Here is a 26298-nt window from a genome sequence, read left to right as displayed (position 1 = left end):
GTATTTTTTAACTCCACAGGCTTATTCCAATTTCATTATCAGGAATCTATTCTATTTTGTATTTTTATTTAGGGGGAAATTACTAGGGGGCAATTTGCTCTCATGATAATTATATTTACATCTACACAGTTAATGAAAATGGCAGAAAATACAGCTGAGTTGGTAAACGCTCGGTAAGTTGCATTTAATGAAAGTTGAAACTGCATTGCAAGTTGTTTTTGTGTTACAACAGTGGTTTATTAAATCAGAGTGTAATGTGTAAAATCAGAGTGAGAGTAATGTTAGGAGCTAAGTAGGCCATTCAGCCCATTGAGCCTATGATTATGGCTGATCAAACACTTCAGTGCCTTTTATCCACACTATCCCTATAACTATTTACACCATTGATAATCAAAACTGTATCAACTGTTGTTTTAAATATGTTCAAAGACTGAACTTTCACAACATTCTGGGAAGAGCATTACAAGTATTTACTGCTTTCTGAGTGAAGAAATATCTCATTATCTCTGTCCTAATGACTTCCCACTTATTTTACAGAATTCTGTAAATATTTTGTAAGTTTGAATGAGATCACCTCTCATTCTTCAACACTGTAGAAAATACAGGCCCAGTTTCCCAATCGCTCTTCATAGGACAGTCATGCCATCCTGGGAACAAGTCTGGCGAACTTTTGTTGCACTCCCTGTCTGGCATTATATGTTTCCTGAGGTAAAGAGACCAAAACTGTATGCAGTACTCCAGGTGCAATCTAAATAGGCTCACCTACAATTGAAGCAAGACTTCACTACTCAAATCCTCTTGTAATAACATTCAATTAGCCTTCCTAACAGATTACTGCACCTGCGTGTTAGCTCTCAGCCACTTATTGGTAAGAACACCAACATCTCTCACTTTTTAAGAAATATTTGGCACATCAGTGTTCTTCCTACCAAAGTGGATAACCTCACATTTTTTCGCACTTTATTTCATTCGTCATGATCCTGTCAACTCACTAAACCTGTCGAAATCCTCCTGAAAATATTTTATATCTTCCTCCCAACAAGCATTCCTGCTTAGCTTTGTAATAGTTACAAATTTAGAAATGTTATATTTGGTGCCCCCATGACGTTATAGAGATTTATAAAATCATGAAGGACATGGATAAGAGTAAATAGACTAGGTCTTTTCCCTGGGGTGGGGGAGTCCAGAACCAGAGGGCATAGGTTTAGGGTGAGAGGGGAAAGATATAAAAGAGACATACTTTTCCACACAGAGGGTAGTATGTCTATTGAATGAGCTGCCAGAGGAAGTGGTGGAGCCTGATACAATTGCAACATTTAAAAGACATCTGGATGGATATATGAATAGGAAGGGTTTGGAACGAAATGGGTCAGGTGCTGGCAAGTGGGACTAGATTAGGTTGGGATATCTGGTCAGCATGGATGAGTTAGACCGAAGGGCCTGTTTCCATGCTGTACATCTCTATTACTCTATGATTCTATGAATGGCTTCCCACTATATTTCAAAAACAAATAGGAAATCCTGTTAGATAACTGCTTTTAACTGATGGCCTATGCTGTACCACCAAAAGCAATAATCAGGGTACTAGAGTGTCACATTTTAAGTTGAAGTATCAAGTACATTTATTTTATTAAACTATAGAAGTAAAAGAAGTCAATGTTCAAAACCATAGTTTTGTATTTAAAAGAGGACCTTTCGCCTGTCCCCATAATACTAATAAAAGGTTAAATTATGAGGACAAATTGAATAATTTTACTTGTTTGCCTTTAAATTTAGAAAGCTGACTAATGATTAAACTGAGAACTGGAAAATTATAGAAATACTTCTGTAGGTTTGCTCGCTGAGCTGGATGTTTCGTTTTCAGAAGGTTCATCACCATACTAGATAGCATCATCAGTGAGCCTCCGGATGAAGCACTGGTGGTATGGCCCGCTTTCTACTTATGCGTTTAGCTTTCCTTGGGTTGGTGACGTCATTTCCTGTGGTGATGTCATTTCCTGCTCTTTTTCTCAGGGGGTAGTAAATGAGATCCAATTCAATGTGTTAATAGAGTTCCAGTTGGAATGCCATGCTTCTAGGAATTTTTGTGTGTGTCTCTGTTTGGCTGTCCAAGGGTGGGTGTGTGTCCCAGTCAAACTACTTCATATGGTGAAAATGAACAAACTAGATTTTATCAGGGGGTGATATCCAATACAAAGATTGTAATCTCAAAGTTGGTGATGAGCCAGTTATGAGTAAAATCAAGAATCATTTTTGAACACAAAGGTTAATATAAATGTTGGATACTTTCATAAAAGATTGCAGATTCTGGAACTGAAATGGTTCATAATGAGATTTTTTTATTGCATAAGTGTATAAAGAATATGGAACAAACGTGGGTAAAAAGGAATTAAATATGGATCAACCAATTATACAATGTGATGATAACACAGGTTTGAGTGGTTGAATAGTCTGCATGTGTTTCTGATATGATTCCAACACTTTGAACTGAGCTTCCTTTCCGTAAATAAATTTAAATGTTTCTTTGCTTTGGATTTCTTAATGTTAAGTTATCTAACACAAAAGCAAAATACTGCAAATACTGGAAATCTGAAATAGAAACAAAAAATGTTGGGAATACTCAGCAAGTCAGGCTATATCTGTGGAGAGAAAAACATGTTTAATGTTTAAGGTTGATGATCTTTTATCAGAACTGGGAAGTGTTAGAAATATAATAGGTAGTAAACAAGTCAAAAGGTGCAAGTCTAACGTGTGTATTCCTGTGACGAGTAAAGAAACAAAACATATGTGCAGAAGAGGTATGAATGGCAGGATGATGAAAGCAACACAAAAAGGAGAAGAAAACATGAAAGTAAAATCAAAACCAGCCTGATAGGGAAACTAAATGGGGTCAAAGGTTATGGTCTCAAATTGTTGAACTCATTGCTTGAAAGATTGTAAAATACCTAATTGAAAGATAAAGTATATTACTTGCATTTGTAATGAACTTCATTGGAGCATTGCAGGAATCCATGGATTGAAGAGATCATCATGATAGAAAGATTGAGAATTAAAATGACAGGCCTGGATTCTTATGTTTTGTTTTTCTCTTCTTTTCTCTTGCTGCTGCCATATGTTCATGACTGTGCCACGCACACTTCTTTTAGACTTTATATTTTTGCTGGTTTCGCTACCTGCACTGCCAACTAATTTGTCTTTAATCACTCCTTTCTTCCACTCTATCTTAGGCTTTCTGTTTTGTTCATATCCCACCCTCCTCCTTTCACTTGCTTAAGATTTATTACAGTTCAAACTCTTCACAACTCTGATGAAAGGTTACTAAACTAAAAATACTAACTGTTTTCCTTTTCACTGACCTGATCTACTACTTCCAGCATTTTCTGTTTTAACTTCTAGTTTGTTTCCTGTAAAAACAGATTTTCTTAAAAAATCTCTTTTCAAGAATTTCAAGCTAGTTAGACCCAGAGATATTCATACTAACACCAAATTCAGACTAAATCAGTTCTTTGAATATTCCATGAAATTAGAAGTGTGTGTACACTTTTCAATCTCTTTAATGCTCATCTTTTTCATCATCTTTTTGACTGTGTCTATTCCTGAGGAGACACTGCTGGGGTTTTAGTTCCATTAACTTAGTGTGACTGTACTATTTTCTTTACTATTAGCACGAAGATTTGACCTGCAACAATATCATTGTTATAAAATGCCATCAGGTGATTGCCAGCATAAGTGCCATATAATGTATGAAAAATAACTTCAATGCGATTACAGTTTATTGTGCCTTTGTTGTATTATAAATTTCATGCCTCAGAGATCATAAATATGGCAAGAAAATCAAAAGTACCATTTTATAAGCATCAAAATCCAAGCTGTGCCCTGCTTGTTCTGCTTTCATGGAATCATAAGATCCCTACAGTGTGAAAGCAGGCCATTCAACACATCGAGTTGACACTGACCCCCTGAAAAGCACCCCACCCAGACCCATACCCCAACCCTATAATTCTGCATTTTCCATCACTAACCCACCCAGTCTGCACATTCCTGGACACTATGGACAATATAGCATAACCAATCCACCAAACCTGTACATTTTTACTGAAATTAAAATCAAGATATTGTATTGGACATAACTGTGGCTCCAATGTAGCCTAAGCTGGCTAAATGTCTTACAGGCCGATTTGTAAACTTGCATTTAAGGCAGCACAAATATATCTGTAAGTGTTCAACTTGACTGACACTATTAAGCTCTGTTGAATAATAATAGTCTAATCAGTGGGACTTCTGCCAGTTACAAGAGCATTTGAAAAGCTTGAAATTTCATTGAGCTGAAATTTTGATTTTCCAATGCAAAGAGTTGTCTATCGCCAAGTACAGGCTGACACTGTGTAACATCCCAGACTCTGCGTTGAGCAATACATTAAAGCTTGGAACAGCTGCTGCAGGGGCACAGTGGGGTAAGGCCACTGAATTAAACTATGATAAACACTTCAAGTTATATGCTTGATGTGCATTGAACATTGTAAATATTGAATGAAATTGTATATGAGTACCATACAATATTGAATGAAAGTGATTTGTTTGGCATTTTATGTAATGTCAACTTTGAATGGTCACGTAATGCATTTTTATGAATTTTATGAATAAATAATTATTTTTTAAAAATGTACAATGTATTTATGTACAATGAAATAGTAAGCCAGTACTTTATAAGAAGATTTGCAATTTTATACTGTGGACCACATACATTTTTTATTGAATATTGTTTATATAAATAGTTTTTTTAAAATTTTGAGGCAAGATATATATTGAAGAAATAAGACAAATCTAGGCTGTATATAATCTGACACAAAAGGCCAAAAGGGATTTGAAGGGATGCTAGATAAGTACCAGAGAATAGAAGGAATATTCTTTTAAGGTGAGACAAAATGGAGCTGGAGATGACTGGAAGCATAAATACTAGTGAGACTGAATGACCTGTTACTATACAATACTCTGTATGTAATTATATTCATTCAATATCTACCTGACACAAACAACTTGCCATTTGGTTACTTGGCTCATTCATATAAGAATGTTGTTCATCTATGTTATGTATTACATGAATGTTGCCAAGGTGCAAATGTACCATTTCCTTGTTTAACATAATGCCTCTTTTATAGAGTCATAGAGATGTACAGCACAGAAACAGACCCTTCGGTCCAACTCGCCTATGCCGACCAGATATCCCAACCAATCTAGTCCCACCTGCCAGTACCTGGCCCATATCCCTCCAAACCCTTCCTATTTATGTACTCATCCAGATGCCTTTTAAATGTTGCAATTGTACTAGCCTCCATCACTTCCTCTGGCAGCTCATTCCATACATGTACCACCCTCTGATTGAAAATGTTGTCTCTTAGGTCTCTTTTATATCTTTCCCATCTCACCCTAACCCTATGCCCTCTAGTTCTGAACTCCCCCATCCCAGGGAAAAGACTTTGTCTATTTATCCTATCCATGCCCCTCATGATTTTATAAACCTCTATAAAGTCACCCCTCAGCCTCCAACGCTCCAGGGAAAACAGCCCAAGCCTATTGAACCTCTCCCTAAAGCTCAAATCCTCCAACCCTGGCAACATCCTTGTAAATCTTTTCTGAACCCTTTCATGTTTCACAACATCTTTCCAATAGGAAGGATACCAGAATTGCACGCAATATTCAACAGTGGCCTAACCAATGTCCTGTATAGCCACAACATAACCTCCCAACTCCTGTACTCAATACTTTGACCAATAAAGGAAAGCATACCAAACGCCTTCTTCACTATTCTATCTACCTGCGACTCCACTTTCAATGAATTATGAACCTGCATTCCAAGGTCTCTTTGTTCAGCAACACTCCCTAGGCCCTTACCATTAAGCATATAAGTCCTGCTAAGATTTCCTTTCCCAAAATGCAGCACCTCGCATTTAATTAAATTAAACTCCATCTGCCACTCCTCAGCCCATTGGCCCATCTGATCAAGATCCCATTGTAATCTGAGGTAACCTTCTTCACTGTCTACTACACCTCCAAATTTGGTGTTATCAGCAGACTTACTAACTACACCTCTTATGCTCACATCCAAATCATTTATATAAATGACAAAAAGTAGTGGACCCAGCACCGATCCTTGTGGCACTCCACTGGTCACAGGCCTCCAGTCTGAAAAACAATCCTCCACCACCACCCTCTGTCTTCTACCTTTGAGCCAGTTCTGTATCCAAATGGTGACATGGGCATCAAATTTGAGGGAGCTATACATTAGAGCTCTTTTGTTTTTTTAAGGCCTGCAAGTAACTTATTTTGTATGAGCTATACATGTTGCACTTAAATTTTATTCATGTTAGAATCATTTAGATTCCAATTTAACTTGGAAGAACATAAAACACCATGGATGATTGAAATTAAAAATCGGAACAGAAAGTGCTGGAGAAACTCAGCAGGAATGGCAACATCTACAGAGAGAGAGAGACAGAAAGAAAGAGTTTATGATGTCCAATATGACTTCTTCAGAAGGTGGAAATATGATAGGTTTTATACCATAGAAAAGGGTAGAAGGATTGAGTGGAACAGAAGGAAACATTAAGAGAAGGTTAGAGGGTTAGAGATCACAGATGCCACAGAACAAAAAGCAAAGGGAGTGGTAATGGTCTCCTCTACCTTCACTGTGGTGAGACAGGATCTACAATTGTGTGTAACCCATTTCCTACACTTTTTGCCTTAGTCTCCCAGGACAATAATATGGTTCCCTTTGTCCTCACTTTTCACCCAATCAGCATCCTAATTCAAAGGATCATCTTTCATCTTTTCTGCCACTTTCAACAGGATACCATCTTCCTCCTCTTTCTCTGTCAGTCTTCCAAAGGGACATCCTAGTTCACTCTGATACCAACACATTATCCCCCTCCTTTTCCCACTTAACACTTGCCTTTCAACCTCCTATGACCTCTCTGTCCAAAAGCCCAAACATTCCTCCCAGGTGAAGCAATGATTTACTTGTACTTCTTTAATCCAGTCTACTGTATTCACTGCTCGCAATGTAGTCTCCTCTCCACTGGCAAGACCAAATGCAGACTTAGTGATTGTTTTGTGGAACACCTCCACTCTGCCTGCAATAATGACTTCAACCCTTCCAGTTGCTTGCCATTTTTATACATCATCTTGCTTGAATGCTAACATTTATATGATATATCTGTTGCAGTGTTTCTATGCAGCCCAACATAGACTGGAGAAACAACACTTCATTTGTCAGTGAGGCACTTATAGCCTTTTGGAAACAATATTGCATTCAACAACTTTAGAGACCATGAACTCAATCTCCATTTTATTTTTCCTATACACACCCTAATCCTCACAAGAATCTGATTTTTTTGGTTTTTGCTTCCAGCAGACCTGACCTATGTTCTTCTATTACCATTTACCCTAGACTTACCTCCCTTCTCTACAATCTTCACCACTCCTTTTGCCTTTTGGCATGAGATGCCATTGGTCTCTAATCTACCTCAATCTCTTCCATTCTGTTTCACTTGTTGCTTCCTACCCTTCTCCACAGTATACATTCCATCATGTTTTCACCTCTTCCTTATTATTTTTAAAGAATAACCATTTTGGACTGGAAATTTTAACTCTGTTTTTCTCTCCACAGATGCTGCCAGACCTGCTGAGTTTCTCCAGCAATATCTGTTTTTGTTTTAATATAACTTTGTCTTTAGTCTCTCACATATCAGCCTTCATCCAATCTGCTTGTTTGAATAAAGTTATCTAAGTTAGCACAGGGTACAGCCTTTATGGGTTTGTTGGCTCATATTTTACCAAGCCTTCACAAAGTTATTTTCAATGTTTCACAATTACAGTTAGACATGTTAAATCTCTTTAGTCTTTTCTGTTCTCCACTGCTTAAGTAGAGTTTATTTGTGGAAGCACAGCTACATCAAAGAGTAAATTTACTGTTGCTTGTTTATTCAACTGTGTTTTTCTTATGGTCAATGTTGGGGACTGCAATAAAACTTTAAATTAGACCCACAATGCCACAATATTAATATATTGAAATAAGCAGTTACATGTGTTTATTGGTTGAGTTACCTAAGGGGACATTTTGTTGTTAATTTGATTGATTCTAATTGGCACTAAAAAGAGAAGGAACAGGTGCTGAAGATTGGCTCTGTTCACTGACCAAATTTATTAACTGTTTCTGGCATTTTACTGTTTGGACTCCAATTGGAGACTTGTTACTCAAATGCTCAGGTCAATTTGACCCAGTTCTCACTTTCTCTTGCACCTTTTCCACAAGTATTTTCCCTTCTTTTCAAAGAACTTCTGTGAGAAAAATAACCAAAGTTGCTGCTGAATTAGGATTCAAAGTGACGAGAGCTGTGCTCGTTACTGAGTAGATTTGTAAATCTAGGTGAAAGTGAGGACTGCAAATGCTGGAGATTAGAGTTGAGAGCGTGGTGCTGGAAAAGCACAGCAGGTCAAGTAGCATCCGAGGAGCAGGAGGGTTGATGTTTCGGGTAAAAGCCCTTCATCAGGAATGAGGCTGTGAGCTGAAGGGGTAGTGAGATAAATAGGAAGGGGTGGGGCCAGGGCAAGGTAGCTGAGAGTGCACTAGCACTTCCCATAACCACAACTGCAAATGTGAAAAAAAGGACAATACTCAGTTTTGGTCTGATAAGTGGCAAGTAACATATATGTCACGCAAGTGCTGAGCAATAGTCACCTACAACCACAAAGAATCTAAATATCTCCCCTTGATGTTCAATAGCATTACCATCACTGGATCCCCCATTCTCAACAATCTTACTATTGATCAGAAACTAAACTAGACCAGCCATATCAATATTGTGCCTTCAAACTCAGGTCAGATATTAGACTCCTTGTCATCCAAATGCCTATTGACCATCTATAAAGCACGTCAGGCATGTGATGGAATACACTTTGTCATAAGATGCATCCTCACTACTGCTCATCATGTTGTATGAGCTATCTAGTACATTTGATTCTACCATTTTTTGGGTAGGGGTTGATAGGGTCTTGTTGCTTTAGTGTGCTAAACGAAAACTGCTCAGTATTCTGAGAAGAAGATCTTGTTTTAAACAAAATATTGTGCAAGTTACATTAACCTGAAAGACATCATTATAAAGTTTATAAGGAAGACCCAAATGGTAGGTCTTACTCCTTTGAGATTCTAAGCTGTTCTCCCGGCAAGTCTGTATGTATCATAATAGTGCAAGGTGCTTAAGGAACTCCTCAGTATTAACCCTTTCAGAACCCTCTGCCCTTAAAAAAAATCTCCCCCAAGTTGTTTTTTTTCAATATTAATATTGTACAAATGTGTATATAATTGCATCTACCACTACTCCCTCTACCCTGCAAGTCTCTGGCTTCAGAATCTGTGCAGTCTAAGTGTTTCACTATTCTCCCAGAACATGCTCTCTTCACACTTGGAATCTTGTATGTCTGTGTTGAAGACTGTTGATTTTGATAGTGTTCCTTACAATGGGAGGGCTGAAAGTTCCTTTAGACTGGAGGATGCTTGATGTCTTGGATTCCCTTCGCAAACAACTGCTGTCCTGTTGAAACTGGCACCTTATTTTTTGCTATATCCTGGATCACCAAATCAGGCGATTTCTCCTTCACTGTGTCCTGAATCTGTGGACATTGGTTAATCCATCTCAACGGTGACTTCCACAGAATTGTATGCACAACATCTTCAACTGCCATGGTGGAAGCCAGGCAACGGGACACTTGGGACAGCAGTGTCCTAACTACGTTGCTGCTATTCCACAGCCTCTGTTTCAGGCCTAGTGCCCCTGACAAGCCAGTACGCTGATGTTCCTGAGTTTGCTTGTGCATTGGTTTGAAGTCATTAATTGCCAATGCCATGTGATCGTCTCCTGCCTAGATGTCTTGCCTTTGGCAGTCTTTCAAGTGGCTTGAGATAAGAAGGGACTTCCTCACTTATAGAATGGTGAATCTTCGGAATTCTCTACACCGGAGGGCATTGGAGCTCAATCATTAAGTATAAGCTTTAAATTAGAGACTGACAGATTTTTAGTTTCTAATGACATCAAGTGATATGGAGATAGTGTGGAAAAATGGAATTGAGGTAGATGCTCAACCATGATGTAGAATGGTGGAGCAACCTTGAGGGGCTAGATGTCCTAGTCCTGCTCCTACATTTATATGATTCTGTGCTGCATCTCCATGCCCTAGATGGCCCAAATAATCAGTACCTTCTTCGCATGCTGAATAAATTGGTATCCCTTTTTTTCCTGATGAAGGGCTTTTGCCTGAAATGTCGATTTTTCCTGCTCCTCGGATGCTGCCTGGCCTGCTGTGCTTTTCCAGTACCACTCTAATCTTGTCCCTTTTTCAAGTCTGTTTCTCGATTCCAAGTCTTAATGAGTGTAAGATGAAAGCTTCAACCTTGTGTCTCCTTTAAGCAATGTTTTAAGAAAAGGCAGTAAGACAGAATTGTACAGAGATCTGAGTGTAATGGACTATGGTGAGATTTGTAGCAGAATGGGATAAGAGGTCCAGGAAGGCTGCCCTCAACACTGGGACTAACTTGCTGCATCTTGCTTTTCACAAGTGACTTGGTGAGTTTCTTACTCAGTAAGTGATGACTTGTCACTCAAGGGGGATTATTGTTTGCTAAACGTCTCATTGACAGCACAACTTGCCTCATTATTATCTAGCTTCCTATAATACCAAACTTGCTAAATAAGCTAAACATTGAGAAAACTTGGCATCAGTGGGTACCTGTTGAATTCAGCTTGCCACTTGCTTCAAAGTACCTTGTTATTGGACACAGGGTATCAACATCTCAGAACACACTCCATGTGTATCCGTTACATGCACCTGTCATCCACTGACATTAGCTTCCGATATGTGCCAGCCCCAAAGAACCATCATGACACATCACAATCCCGTCAGTGTGGAAACAGGCCATTTGGCCCAACAAGTCCATACCGACCCTCTGAACAGTAACCAATCCAGAGCAGTTCCAGAACCCTATTACTCTACATTTACCCCTAACTAATACATCTAACCTGCACTATAGAATACTTCTGTAATTCAATGCTGCACCTCGGGCTGCACTGGAAACTGTCTTTGTAATGTTGGAACCAGGACATAATGCATTTAGGGGGCACACAACCATCCCAGTGATTGAACCAGGCTGCATCTCTGGGTTCTGCACATGCTGGCATAACACACACACACTTGAAGCCTATCTGAATGTTTGCAACAGCCCTGCCTTTTCTTCGTCTTGCCTTATTTTTTACACTTTGCCCCCTCAGGCAAAAATACAAGGTTCATATTACTTCTGTCTTGCCTTGTCATATTCACTCACAGGCATCACTGACTAGGCCAGCATTTATTACCTATCATTAATTGCCCAGAGGGCAGTTAAGAGTCAACCACATTGCTGTGAGTCTGGAGTGACATGTAGGCCAGACAAGACAAGGACAATAGTTTCCTTCCCTCAAGGACATTAATGAACCAGATGGGTTTTCCCACCAACAGCAATGGCTTCCTGGTCATCACTGGATTCTTAATTCCAGATTTGAACTTGGGTCCCCAGGACATTACCTGGGTCTGTGGGTTAATAGCTCAGCGATAATACCACTAGGCCATTGCCCCCACAGTGTAGCATGGACACAAAGGAAAGAAGCTTGTCATGGCTGTCAGCAGGCTTCAGTCAAGTGAAGGGAGATAGCTTTTGCACGGGAGTCCCAGCACAAGTTAAAGACAGACTCTGATTCCAATCTAAGGACTTGGACACAGTTGGTCAGCGACTCAGAGCAGTCACAGTCAGGAGGGTCTCCATGTAAGAGTTGACAGACTAAATGTCAGACAGCCCACCACGACTGTGACTCTCTCTGTCTTATTGTGAGCTGTTTTCCTCTTGGAATGAGAGACAGGGAGGTACTAATAGTGATGAAAGTGTGAGACACGTGTGTTAGTGTTGATGTAGGTGGGACGGAACCCTGATCAAATGAATAGACAGCACAGAGGGCATACAGGATGAGTATGATCAGAGGTTAGAGTGGGTGGCAGTGAGTAAGAGAAGATGTTGCAGCCATCATGAGAGTGGTGGAGCATGAGCCTTGGTGGGAGAAGGCAGAGACAAAGTAAGTGTGAGGTATCAGAGAGAATATAGTGGCATTTATGTTTGTAGAGTAGAGAAGATCATTGATCATATTCCTAAATTGCTGCACTTTACTCCAGATGGCTGGGACTGGATGGGAACCTTGACCAGACTGGCATGATTTGAAGTCATTGCCTGAAATCTCAAATCTTACATCAGTCTTGAAAGTTCCAAAACTTGCAGTGTTCACATCCTTTTGGAACAAAGTAGCCCAGATTTTCTAGTAGGAGAAATACTTTCTGATTTCCCTCTTAAATGGCATAGATTATGTAATTTGGAAGAGCAGTAAACTCCTCACTGTGAGGAAGTTAGTTTTTCCATTCTTGAAGCATCCCTAGGTCAAGTCAAATGCAGGCTGATGCAGTAAACCTCCTTGTTGGCAAAACCACAACAATGTTTCTCGTTTTCCCTGACTTGCCCCCAATGAAAAATCAAAATCAACACAATATTAGAAGAAAGTTTGCAATCTCACATGCAGCATTAGCAAAAATGTAAAATAGCCAATTTGATTTGAATTGTGCGAAGTCATAAGTGGTATAGACCACAGAACAGTGAAAAAACTATCCTGAATTTTATTACCTGACAGGTGTCTGGTGAAATAAAACCTTATTCTGACAATATGGGCTGAATTTGAACCTTAGGCTCAGATTTGAAAGATGTTATCTATCATTCTGAAGTGTGTTGCATGGATATGTTTGCCTTAGCATGAAGCACATTTTCATGTGTGGAACTTTTATTCAATTTTTAAAATCAATCTTCTCAGCTTACAAATGCCTGAAATACTAAGGCGTACTTTCCTTGTATATCTGTGAAAGAAACGATTTGGATGTTTTTAATATCATATTTGATCTTTCAGAAGTGTCCAAAAATGCTTCATGTACAATTACTTTGAAATACAAAGGCTGTAATGTGTAGGAAAATAATGATTACTTACAAAATTGTTAATTTATGCAAATAACACTTGGATCTATACCTGGGGAAATTTCCTGACCACACCATGAGGAAAGCTCTTTGCTCTGCTTTGAGGAGTTTCACAAGGTCTTCAATTTATGTCTAAATCATTCAGGGGGCAGCAAGTCTATTAAAGCAGTCTGCACTCAGAATTATGCTGCAGTATCCACTTTGTTTGTGTGCTGATGTTTTGTAATAGACTTAAAGTCACAGGTTTCTCAGACAAGAAAGCTACTGATTGAACCAAAGTAATTTATTCTGACAATAAGACCTCCTGCTGGAAATTCATAAACATTTTTGATATTGTTGTAAAAAGAGAGCCTACTGAGTTTCAAGATGGTTGATCAAAGTTCAGCAATACCAGGTGCTAGTAAAAGTTTGAATATGGTACTAAAAAGGGAACACATGTTTGTTAAGCTTTGATTATATTGTTCCTACCAGTCTCTTTGATTTCTCTTATAGCATTTGCAAAGTCTTTGATAAATAGATTAGAATCATGAGCAGCTGAAAACTGTGATTGTACCTCACCCTGTTTCGGCATTGATTTTAATTAAATACAGTTTATAGAGATTGTTGATGAGATGATACCTTGCAGTAGATGAGGATGGAGAGGCTGGTGAGCTGTGAGGACAGCTGTCATCTCATCATGATCAGAGGGATGAATGTATTCATAAATGCTGTTTCCTGTTAGTTCCACCTGGTAATGAAAATATGCCAGACCTTATTAAACACACATAACAATATGTTGCATGTAATGCCCATCACTCTACCTACTTTAATTATAAAATAAAAATGGAAACCAGATGAACAAGCAGGTAAAATTTCTGAGGTCATTTACCCATCCTGGAATCAGTCCCATTATTACTGACTTTTTTGGACAGTAGCAGGACATCTGTCCAAAGTGGATAGATTTCCAGTTTAACACATGTCCCTTCGGGACTTGACTCTAATTTCTATGACAACAATTCACAAGCAAAGTCCTGCGGATGCTGAAGATAGAACATAGAACATGGAACATTACAGTGCAATACAGGCCCTTCATCCCTCAATGTTGTCCCGCCCTGTGAAACCAATCTGAAGCCCATCTAACCTACACTATTCCATCCTTGTCCATATGCCTATCCAATAAGCATTTAAATGCCTGTTGCAGCCAGTGTGTTCCACTTCCCAACTACTCTCTGAGGAAAAAAAACACTTCTGACATTTGAAGCTATGCCCCCTCGTGCTAGCCATCACCATCACCATTCTAGGAAAAAGGGTCTCACTGTCCACCTGATCTAACCCTCTTATTATCTTTATGTCTCAATTAAGTCACCTTTCAACCTTCTTCTCTCTGACGAAAACAGCTTCAAATCCCTCAACCTTTCCTCGTAAGACCATCCCTCCATACCAGGCAACATCCTTGTAAATCTCCTCTAAAGCCTTTCCAAAGCTTCCACATCCTTTCTATAATGCGGTGACCAGAACTGTACGCAATATTTCAAGTGTGGCCGCACTAGAGTTTTGTACAGCTGCAGCATGACCTCATGGTTCAGAAACTTGATCCCTCTACTACTAAAAGTGAACACACTGTATGCATTCTTAACAGCCCTATCAACCTGGGTGGCAACTTTCAAGGATCTATGCACCTGGACACCGAAATCTCTCTGCTCACCTACACGACCAAGAATCTTACCATTCGTCCAGTACTCTACACTCCTGTTACTCCTTCCAAAGTGAATCACCTCACACTTTTCTGCATTAAATTCCATTTGCTACCTCTCAGCCCAGCTCTACAGCTTATCTATGTCCCTCTGTAACCTAAAACACCCTTTGGCATTGTCCACAACTCCACCAACCTTAGTGTCACCCACAAATATACCAACCCATCCTTCTACGCCCTCATTCAGGTCGTTTATAAAAATGACAAACAGCAGTGGACCCAAAAGAGATCCTTGTGGTACACCACTAGTAACTGAACACCAGGATGAAAATTTCCCATCAACAACCACACTCTGTCTTCTTTCAGCTAGCCAATGTTTGATCCAAACCACTAAATCACCCTCAATCCCGTACCTCTGTATTTTGTGCAGGAGTATTCCATGGGGAACCTTATCAAATGCCTTACTGAAATCTGAAATCAAAACAAAAATGCTGGAATACCTCAGCAGGTTAAAAAACATTTTTGACAAGAACAGACATTCTGAAGAAAAATCACCCAAGCTGAAGTGATTATTTTCTCTCTGCAAATGCAGTCTAACCTGTTGACTTCTTCCAGCATATTCTGCTGGCTGTTTGTCAGTTCTCCTTAATCGTATCAGTGGGGCACAGAATCAGTTTCTTGCCAGGCATTCTAGTGGGGGTGAGCCAGGAGCCGAAGAAGGTGAACAATAGGTTAGTTTAAATTGTTTTCTTCACTTGCCCTGTGAGCTAGGAAAAGTAGAATTTCTCCTCCAGGCTCAGTAGAAAGCATAGTCCATTCCTGTCATACTCTTATTGTCCCTAATCCAATGGCAGTAAAGCTGATGATGGTACGTGAATTGCAACAGCAGCAGAGATCAGTTAGCTGAGCACACACAGAGAATGGAACCTTAAACCTTCAGCCAATTTCACAATCCATAATCATTTAGGGAAATTGAAACAACCCTTTTAATGAAGTTGAGTGTATATTCTCTTTCAGAATTACATATAGTTTCACATCTAGGATGGATTAGTGCTATACTGGGCATAATTACAATTAGCAATTCTGAAGAAAGGTCACTGGACTTGAAATGTTAACTTTGATCTCTCTTTACAGATGCTGCCAGACATGCTGAGCCTTTCCAGCAACTTCTGTTTTTGTTTATAATTTCTTTCAGGCTTTGAAAAATATATAATAGGTATGAGCTGAAGAAGGTTTGAATTAAAGGTTTGAATAGCAAATACAGGGTATTTCATCATAATGGATATTATAAAAATAAATCTATTAAGCTTATTGCTATTTTCTCATTAGATTATTTCAACCAATAGATATATGGGACTGTTACAATTTAGGGCTTAAAACATGCTAAAGCAAACACAGAGTAATGTGTAAGACATTAAAATCTCAGCTTGTGTAACAATTTCTACAATTCATAGAAACAGCTCATTATATTCAGTTCAGCTAACACTATACATATTTTAAATCATTGATGTAAACAACTTGTTTCCAAATATGTTTCATAGCATGGGAGGTGATCTAATAAATGGCCAAAGTTTGCAATCATAAGAAGATTAAATAGTTTTCCTGATATACTCATTTACCAGTCAATTTAACACATTTATTAACATATGTTAAAATTATAATCTATAAAAATATCTTCAAATTTAAAATATCTCACAATTTTATAGTAGTCTCAAAATCTTCTTGGAGCTATGACTTACTGTATAATATAACGAGCTCTTTAGCTAATTTGTTGGCAAAACTTTCACCCATACCTTTGCCACCTCCATTATTTCAATTTTATCAAGGCTGACCTCCCACCCTCCATAAACTTTAGCATAGTCAACTGCTCATATCTGATGCAGCAGCAAATCCCATTCACTGTTCTCACCAAGCCCATTCGTTCCCAGTCTCCAGCATGTCAAATTCAAACTTCATATCCTAATGTTTAAATATCTGCACGCCCTCACCCTTTCTTGTGACTGTAATTTTAATCAAATCTACCACTCTCTGAGAATTCCATGTTCATGCAATTTTGGCTGCTTGTGTATCTATTTTTTTCTTTTCCTCCTGCATTAATAGTTGTGCCTGGAGAGTTTTAGACCCTAAGTTCAGGAATTAATGCAATAAATCACTTCTCTCCTTTCCCTCTAAATCTGATGTATTTGAGCAAAGTTTAGTGATGCCACCTAATGCCACCTTTGACTCAACATCAGCCTCTGGTTATGTCTCTGTGATAAACCTTTGGCTCAACAATGTGTCTCAACCACATCTCAGATGAACATCTCTGATACAGCAGTAAGTTTCTATTCCCAGAAGAATCATTATATTCTACTTTTGAGCAAGGTTACTTGAACAATAAATGTTCTGTGCCCTGAACGTGCATCACCATTAATAAAGCCTCTAAATAGGTTCAGTAACTTTCTCTTGAAGTGAAAGAATATCATTTATCAAGGCCTCTTACAAATCAAAATAAATTGTCTTCCAGCTAACACATAAAGTTTGGTTTGATGATCTCCACAGTGATCAATAACTCCAAAAATAGGTTTTAAGTCCTAGTTAATAGCAGAAAGACTAACATTTCAAAATGTCATATTTGATAAAACAAATAACTAAAAAAATTAGTATTAACTAGACACTATCCTTGTAGGCAACTTGAAGTGTTTTATATCATAGAATAGAATATTTTTCCTTTCTTAGCCCAACGAATAAAAGATGTACTTTTAACTTATTTGTGTCCATTCAGTTTTCCCAGAAACAATAAAAAAATTTTTTTAGCTTCCAAGATTTTAGTCCTGTTCTTTCTTTACCAAACCTGGTAACTTGCAATCTTAAAATTTTATTTTGCATGAGATTTTCTGTTCTCTGATATATCCAGCCAGCTCAAAATAGGCAACTCTCAGCCTCATTTTAACTCTCCGCAAATTTGTCCCTTTCATTCTAAATCTCCCTCCATAAGGCTCTTTTTGGTCTCTAGCAGCTCTCTCTCCTCTGATTCAAAAACAAAACAAACTGTCTCTGTTATTTGGTAGTATTCTAGCAAATATTGCAGCCTGATCTTAAAATTGTTTCCACTACATCCATGGTAATATGAATCACCTGCACCCCAGATCACAGTATTTAGCCAACCTTGAGTGCCAAATAATCTTTCATCTTAGAACTAAATTGACACTTTAAAGTGCAACTGTTCACAATTAGAAGTTCTCGACAGTTTTCTGGGACCTTGGAAAGTCAACTTCCACTGGTAACAGATAGCTTTCTGCCATTGTTTCTAAGCCTAAATGCATTGCACCTTCACCTAGTAAAACAATCTAAGCCTTTGATTGATTTCTAACAATCAAAACACCTAGGTATACTGTCAGGTAGACTTCAGAAGAGATGATATGATACCCTTAGTTCCAAACTCATAACAATCTCATAAATAGTTATAAACAAACTTTCAAATAACCATGTTACAATGTTTAGCAGATTGATATTGTTCAGAAGGTGACTGGCAAGCAGTTTGTCATAATGCACTTACATCAAAATGGTGGATCCCCAGGTTTGGAGTTTAATCATTATGCAAGTGTGTTGCACGGGGCCACCTAGACTATGGTTGAAGCTGTCATAACCATAAGTAAAATCATGAAAAATTTGTAATATATGGAATTTCAGTTAATTTCTGAAATGTAAGTTCTAAGACAACATCATCTTCCAAATGAATAAATGTGCAGAGTATTAGAAATGTTGAAGTGTCAGCTCCCAGTTTCCAATGTGTTTACATTTCCCATTTTGCTGAGTAACAACTTTCAGTGAATGCCTTCCCTAGATAAATCCCCTGGAGTACCAAGATGGCTTTGCTCCCACATCCATTTATCATAGTTCACAATGTCTTCTGTCTGCTGACCACATAAAATTGCTGTCTGCTTTAGGGAAGTCTGTAACCTGATCTCAAAAATGACTTCCCCTGCACTCTTCCCCATGGTCTCATGAAAGGTAATGGCCTTGCATCCAGGTAACACAACTATTCTTGACCACAACTCTCTTTCAACTTCAAGCTAACTGGGCCATTTATAGTACAACTGTTTACACCTTTTGGAGACTTTGGGACTTTCGTCATTGTTAATACATAGACTGCTGTCATTCTCTCCAAATATAAATACCTTGCACCTCTTTCCCAGTGAAATAATCTAGGCTTTTATTTAACCTCAGGAATCAAACCAGCCAAACTTCCTGTCATGCAGACTGAAGAAGAGGTTACATTACTTCCTTCCTTTCACCTTTAATTTCAGCTCATGGTCATGAAACACAGCAATTTTATAAACCTCTGAACTCTAACAATACATTTTTTGTCTTATCTCAGTCCTGACATTTCTTGTTGCTCTAGCATTTTGGTGAAATGATTTGGAAGTTAACTATCCTTAGTGGGAACAATGCTTTATTACTTTTTTTCTGCAAGTCTGGAGCTCTATTTTAAAATCTGTTCTTTATTCCCATGTCAGCGAAATTAGTTTCTCAGTGTCTAGAATATCACACCTTTTAAACATTTTACACCCTCGGGTCAGATCATCCTTAATCTTTTATAATCAAGGGGCTACCAAGCAAGACCTTGAAAACTGTCTCACAATGTAACTACCTAAGCTCTGGTATCGTTCTGGTCAATGGGCTGTGGTCATCCTTCAGAAGAATATATCCTTCTGGGATGCACTCTTATCAAAAGCTGAAAGAAGTTGTCCGGGTGGGGCCTATCAATGGTCTGTACAATGATTTTTGTGTGTTAACCGGGATGAGAAGGGAGAATATGGGGAACGATTTTAATGACTTCTGAGGGAGCGAAAATTATATGATGCGCTATTATTCAAATTTGCATTGGAACATGCCATTGGGAAGCAAATGATGAAACATGCGCGTTCCATTACACCAGAGAGGGCCAGGTTATGTGGGTGAGGAACAAGTGCAAGTGTGACCGACTGGCTGAAGACGGTTAGATTTCTCCCAGACAGAGGGGCTGAGAAAGGGTTGCGTTTGGAACTAAATTAACATCTGAAAAGTAAAGGAACACTTTGATCCTTTATTTCAAAATTTGAGGGTCAGAATAGAGATTGGGTAGGTCGCGGCTTAGCACCTCGTGTACAAATTGTTTTGTTCAGCGGGTCAACTGATCAGATTGGGAACCAACTTGTTTTTTAACGCGTAAAAATAATGAAGCCACAAGAACCGCGAAGGGGAAAACAATCTATATGCACTTCTGTAACTACATTGTACGATTATAGGACGTAACCTTGTAGGGTTCTTTTTGTAAAATATCAAGACACCGTTTGAGCGTGTAAAACGGCAGTGTGTTTAATGGTAACTGAGCAACATATCTAAAGCAAAACATGCCATACTTGAGCGAAATTTGCACCATCACAGAAATTTAGCGAAAGCTCACAATTAAGTCTAGTTTAGTGTGTTCCATCAACCCATGGCCCTCAACGAGTTTATTCATATTATTTATAACCAACCTGAGTAAATCTCAGTTCATGTTGTGGGACGCATGCTTTAATTGGTTAATCTTAAAGGCTATTTTCATGTCCTTTTCCTCAAAGATTGAGGGTGAGATAAATGCAGACAATACCTGCCAGCGCGAGAAGGGGGAGGGGGAAATTGATAACATGGGGATTGACAAAGTTAGAGACGGGGACTTCTTTAAAGGACAAAGCTGAATTGACGTTTTCCTTTCGTAAAAAAAGGCCACATTCTCAAATTGGGGCGGTTCCAATTAACTTCCTCCTCACAGCGATCCGTTCCCCAACAAAAAGGGCAACTTGCATTTATATGGCGCCGTTCAACTAGTAAACTGTCCAAAGCGCTTTGCAGAACATTACCAAATAAAATTCGACCAATTGATATCAGAAAATATGAGGGCAGATGACCAAAGCGGGCCTTAAATGAGAGTAGAAAGATAGGCGGAGGTAAACCAAGTTTTGAGGGAAATCCAGAGAAAGAAAGTTGCTATCTTTCGAGATTTTCTATTTTTCTTCTTTATGTCTCCTTTTCTTTTTCACACTGTCAACAATAACAAAACAATGCTTTTATGAGACACCAGGGCGCTATAAGTTGACTTCTAACCATTGAACGATGTATAAGATCTGCTTCTCCACATTAACCTTTTTCCTTGTCTGCTGCACTTTCGCAAACCAGGTGAAGGCTTCAGCCTTTTCCCTGGCGTTGTGATTTATTCTCTTCTTAATTGTGCTACAGTCACCTATCCTTGTCGGTTATCAAGCATTCAGCTACTCTAATCCCATGTACCAGTGTTTGGCCGAAACCCCTGCACATTGTGGCATTTCAAGTATTCACCTAAATACTTCTTAACTATGGTGATGGTTTTGCACCTTCACCACACTGTTGAGCAGTAAGCTTCAGGTACTCACCAGCCTTTGGTTTAAAAAGCAAACCTTCCTGAAATCGGATAAAAGCAAATTACTGCGGATGCTGGAATCTGAAACCAACAGAGAAAACGCTGGAAAATCTCAGCAGGTCTGGCAGCATCTGTAAGGAGAGAAAAGAGCCGACGTTTCGAGTCTAACTGACCCTTGGTCAAAGCTTTGACCAAGGGTCAGTTAGACTCGAAACGTCAGCTCTTTTCTCTCCTTACAGATGCTGCCAGATCTGCTGAGATTTTCCAGCGTTTTCTCTGTTGGCTTCCTGAAATTGTCTGTAAACCTTAATGCTGTGCCCCTTGGTTATGGGCTCCTTGACCAAGGAGAAAGATCTAAACCCATCTAGTCCTATCTCTGTTTCTCAATATTTCCTCCAACCAATCACCTCAACCCGCTCCCCCCAAGCCTTTCTCTGCTGTAAGGGAAACAGCCCCACCCTATCTTCATACCCAAACATTCAAAGATCCTTAGACAGCAGCTTCCAAACCTACGACCACATCTAATTAGAAGGACAGAGGCAGCAAATACCTGAATATAGCACCATCGGCAAATTCCCCTCCAAGTCACTCACCATCCTGACTTGGAATATATCTCTGTTCCTTCACCGTCGCTGCGTCAACATCCTGGAATTCCCTCTCTATGGGATTGTGGGTCAACCCACAGCAGGTGGACTGCAGTGGTTCACAAAGGCAACTCACCTCCCACCTTCTCAAGGGCATCTGGGGACAATAAATGCTGACCTCGTCAGCGAAACCCACTTCCCACCAGGGGTTAAAAAAAAACGCTGCAGCCCAGGCAACCACCCAATGAAATAAAATTTTAAAATCTGCCAATGCTCGGGATCTGAAACAAACAAAAACTGACATTGGTGGAGGAACTGAGCAGATCTGGCAGCATCTGTGGAGAGGAAACGGAGTTAAAGTGGTCCTTCTTGATGAATCTCTTCTCCAGGTCGGTCACACCCTTCCGATAGTGCGGCGACCAGAACTGCACACAATACTCAAGCCGTGGCCTCTCACAGCAGTGCCTCAACTTTAAAGACAGGTTTCCCATATACTTTCTTAACCACCTTATCCTCCTGCTCTACTGCCTTATACCAAGTTTCCTCTGATGTTATAGAATCATAGAGTCATACAGCATGGAAACAGACCCTTCGGTCCAATCTGTCCATGCTGAACATAATCCCAAACTGGGCCCACTGTCTCTACACTTGGCCCATATCCCTCTAAACATTACTTATTCATGTACTTATCCAAATGCCTTTTCAACTGTGCCCGCATCAATTTCTCTGGCAACTCATTCCACACAAGAATCACTCTCTGTGTTAAAAAAGTTGTCCTTCATTTCCTTTTTAAATCTTTCTCCTCTCGCCTTAAAAATATGCACGCTAGTCTTAACATTCCCTACCCGATGGAAAAGTTACCTGTCATTCACCTTATTTACACCGCTCATGATTTTAAAACAGAACCCTCAACCTCCTATGCTCCAGTGAAAAAGTTCTAGTCCACCCAGCCTCCCCGTAGAACTCAAACCCAGGTCCTACTGTTCACCTTACTCCCCTGTCTCACAAAAAAGGTGGTTTATACGCTGACCCAAAACGATTTTACACTTGCTGTTTGGACGCACATTTGACTTCTTTCAAATTTCTTACTAAAAGCATGTCGTTGGAAGTCATGGAGTCATTACAGTCACAGATAGATGCCACTCGACCTATCGAGTCCATGCTGGACGTGGGTACGATACATTTCAAAGAGGTTCTGAAGATTTGACTCCTTACCTGGGACAAGCCCAAATGGACGGATGCAGTTTCCGAAATGTACATGATTTTACCGTCGGACGCGACTACAAAAACAAATCCGTCTAGAGTCTGAAAACGGAACAGAAAAAAATGAAGGAAAACATCCGTAAGTCCGTCTATTTTACGATAGTGGCAATTACTTCCGTTACTGCAACGGTACACAATTCCCTGAACTTTTATGTTCACCAGGTTACCCAGACGTTGCCGTAATCCAAAGCATTTCATTGCAGCAAAAAGGGATTGGAAACGAGAGGGAAGGAACGCTGTATTGAATGGAGTTTGGGGGAGGGGGGCTTTGAGCAAGGGATAGTGAAACGATCTCTCCCTTACTCTGCTGCACTTCTTATCGCATCATTCTCTACCTAGAATCGGTATGCGTCTGTGTGTTAAGTTCCATTACCTGAAGTAAGTGGGATCCCAATTCTCTTGCCATATTGTCCAAAGGACTTAGGCGACTGGACTGTCCCCAGGCGTCTCCCAGACCTGAATAAGAAACACCAAGTACATGAGCAAATCCCAAAACCATGTCAGTTATTAACTGCTGATACGAACGAACGACTGCATTAACCTGACAAGACAGTTTAAAGTTTCAACAAGTCGATGGCTGATCTCTGGCAATAACCAGTGAATTCCTCTCCGTCTTGAATGTAACAACGCTTCAAAGTGTTTCTCCACCGGTTTATATTGTTTGCTGACACCCCCCCTTCCCCCGCAGAACATTGGGTTTCGTACTCTCCACAGTTTCTTTTCATTCCCTAACAACTGTCACTTTGCGGCTGTCTCTGAGCCTGCGACACTGTGGTGAGGTTTGAGTGATATGTTTGTTGGTGTGGTCGCCGTGTGCACTATGTGTTCTATCGGTGATTAGCATTTAAAGTTGGCAATGACTCAAAGGTAGCACTCACCTTTCAGAAGCTTGAGAATTCAAGTCTCTCTCCAGACACTTGGGCCAGAATATAACTTAAATCGACAGTTCTATGCAGTTTTAGGAGGGAGTGTGCTGCATTGTCTGAGGCAAAAATGCCTATTTGGTGTGGTCGGTAAGGTTCCTGTCCCCGTATTCGGAATGATAGCACAGCAATTATTCCGTGGCGCCTGTGTTTTCATCCCTCAATCACTTTCACAACAGGCAAACTATCTGATCGTTACCACACCGTTGTTTGAGAAAGCGTGCGGTGCAAACTCACTGACTAGTTTCTTTCATTTACAACAAGTAAACTTATTTTAAAAAGAATCGATTCTTTTTGTGATATTCAGAGGTCGTGAAAGGCGCTACGCAAGGGCAAGTTTTTGTGAGTGCCGTATATATTTGATGGTGTGGAGGAGCCGGTGTTGGACTGGGGTGGACAAAGTTAAGAATCACGCAACACCAGGTTATTGTCCAACAGGTGGATTTGGAAGCACTAGCTTTCGGAGCGTCGCTCCTTCATCAGGTCATCATCTTCTTCAGGGGCAGCGCTCCGAAAGTGAGTGCTTCCAAATCAACCTGTTGGACTATAACCTGATGTTGTGTGATTTTTAATTCTGTATCTGTTTGAGTTAGTGCCCTGCCTTACGTGTTGCTGTGCACGCATGCATTTAAGCTTTTAGTACATATGTTGTATTTGTGTGAATATGGATAGAAGCGATGTAACAAGCTGAATATATGTTATCTGCAGATATACACCATTCCGATGTAGTTGTGACGATGAGACATGCTAATGTATATTTACATGATTTTACCACTACCCATGGGATGCGTATGGGATGTACACTTGTTTTATGTGGGCCAAGAATTATAGTCACATCTGACACCAAATTCACTCTGATTTGTGAATAAAAATAGATGACAGTTGACTGACGTGGAGCAGCGATAGAATGGCCCGTTTCACTTCCTTACACGCCCCTTTGCCCTTTGATACACTTCCACCACAAATCCTATCAGACTGATTGCAACATGTAATTCCGATCTCCAGGTTGGTCAGTCCCCTGAGCTGTGTGGTAGCAGAGAAAAAGAAATCACACCTAAATCACCACCTCTCCTCCAAATAAACTCCGAACGGATTACCTTAGATTCCGAATCTAACTGATTTATTAGAGATGAATCCTATCAAAAACAGGCTTACTCATACACGTGTGACTGCGACTACAGTAATGTATGGGAACACTGTGTGCTTCACAGCAACTGAATAAGGGAAATTCTGAGGTGAAATCTTTCTCCAACACAGAGCGTCCGTCGCCTCTTAACCTCCGATACCAACTCCCTACCTCACACCCTTGCAATTTAGAAATATTAGCAGAGCTTCCTTTAATAATTTGAGCAGTCTTCTTTACTCTGAAAACATCCAGGTCCACACACAGTCCTCCAAGTGCCTATTTTTTCTTTGTCAGAAGTCACACGACACTAGGTTATAGTCCAACGGGTTTATTTGAAATGTCAAGCTTTCCGACTGATTTTAAGTAAACCTGGTGTCGTGTGACTTCTGACTTTTTCCATCCCAGACCGACACCGGCACCTCTACATCATATTCAAAAACCAAACCGTGTTGCTGGAAAAGCTCAGCATGTCTGGCAGCATCTGTGAAGAGATATCGAAGGTGACGTATCGGTTCTGGTGACCTTTCCTCAGAAGATCAGATTTGTCCTTTGCACTTGCTGGTCGGCGAAATGCTGAGCTGCTGCCTGCTACCGCTTGCAGACGGAAGCCCGATGAAGACCAGTGTCAAATCTCCGCGTGTTTCCGGGAGGTTTCTGATAGGTTGAGAGAAGTTGTAAAGTGCAGGAAGATAACAGTCGGTATGCACTTGAAGAAGTTATATATATGTAGACCCGTGGGTGCTATAGTGATGTATGTTTACAGATGGGATGGACAATCTCATCCATGTTTTTATGGAGTATATCCGTTTGGTTGCCCACTGACAGCACAGAATGTTTAATGGGCGTCTTCTGTTTAGCCTGGTGCTGTTTATCTGCATTTGTATGCAGTCTATGGTTTGTACATCTTGCCGGTCACATTTACACTCACGATTGTGTGTGTGTGTATGTGTATGTGTATATGTATGTGTGTGTATGTGTGCGAGTGTGTGTACTCTAGGTTCGCACATGTATGTATGTGTGTGGGAGTGGGTGTGCGTGTGTGTATGTGTGCGTGTGTGTATACTCTAGGTTTACACATGTATGTGTGTATGTATGTGTGTGTATGTTTGTGTGTGTATGTATGGTGTGTGGGTGTGCGTGCATGTGTATGTGTATTTATGTGTGTGTATGTGGGTGTGTGTGTGTATGTGGGTGTGTGTGTATGTGTGTGTATGTGTGTGGGTGTGTTTATGTGTGT

At 39.8% G+C, this 26298-nt stretch overlaps 1 protein-coding gene across 3 annotated transcripts in view; it reads right to left on the bottom strand.

The window, feature by feature from the left end:
- Window positions 1–26298, bottom strand: part of LOC140486450 (single-minded homolog 2) — a 93420-nt gene that overhangs the window by 32543 nt on the left and 34579 nt on the right. The window contains exons 1-4 of one of the 3 annotated variants that reach the window (XM_072585633.1): window positions 25507–25600; window positions 23386–23468; window positions 22965–23054; window positions 13712–13820 (exon numbers count right to left, since the gene is read on the bottom strand). In XM_072585633.1, the coding sequence (XP_072441734.1) occupies window positions 13712–13820; window positions 22965–23054; window positions 23386–23418 (232 nt within the window). In that variant the 5' untranslated portion in view covers window positions 23419–23468; window positions 25507–25600. Of the gene's footprint in view, window positions 1–13711; window positions 13821–22964; window positions 23055–23385; window positions 23469–23890; window positions 24351–25506; window positions 25601–26298 lie in introns of those variants that run through there. The other 2 variants (XM_072585631.1, XM_072585630.1) reach the window with 2 other exon arrangements.

Source organism: Chiloscyllium punctatum, chromosome 15 (assembly GCF_047496795.1).
Source record: "Chiloscyllium punctatum isolate Juve2018m chromosome 15, sChiPun1.3, whole genome shotgun sequence".
Classification (NCBI taxonomy): Eukaryota; Metazoa; Chordata; class Chondrichthyes; order Orectolobiformes; family Hemiscylliidae; genus Chiloscyllium; species Chiloscyllium punctatum.
The sequence above is the reverse complement of the archived record's forward strand: the minus strand, read 5'-3'. Positions and strand labels throughout refer to the sequence as shown.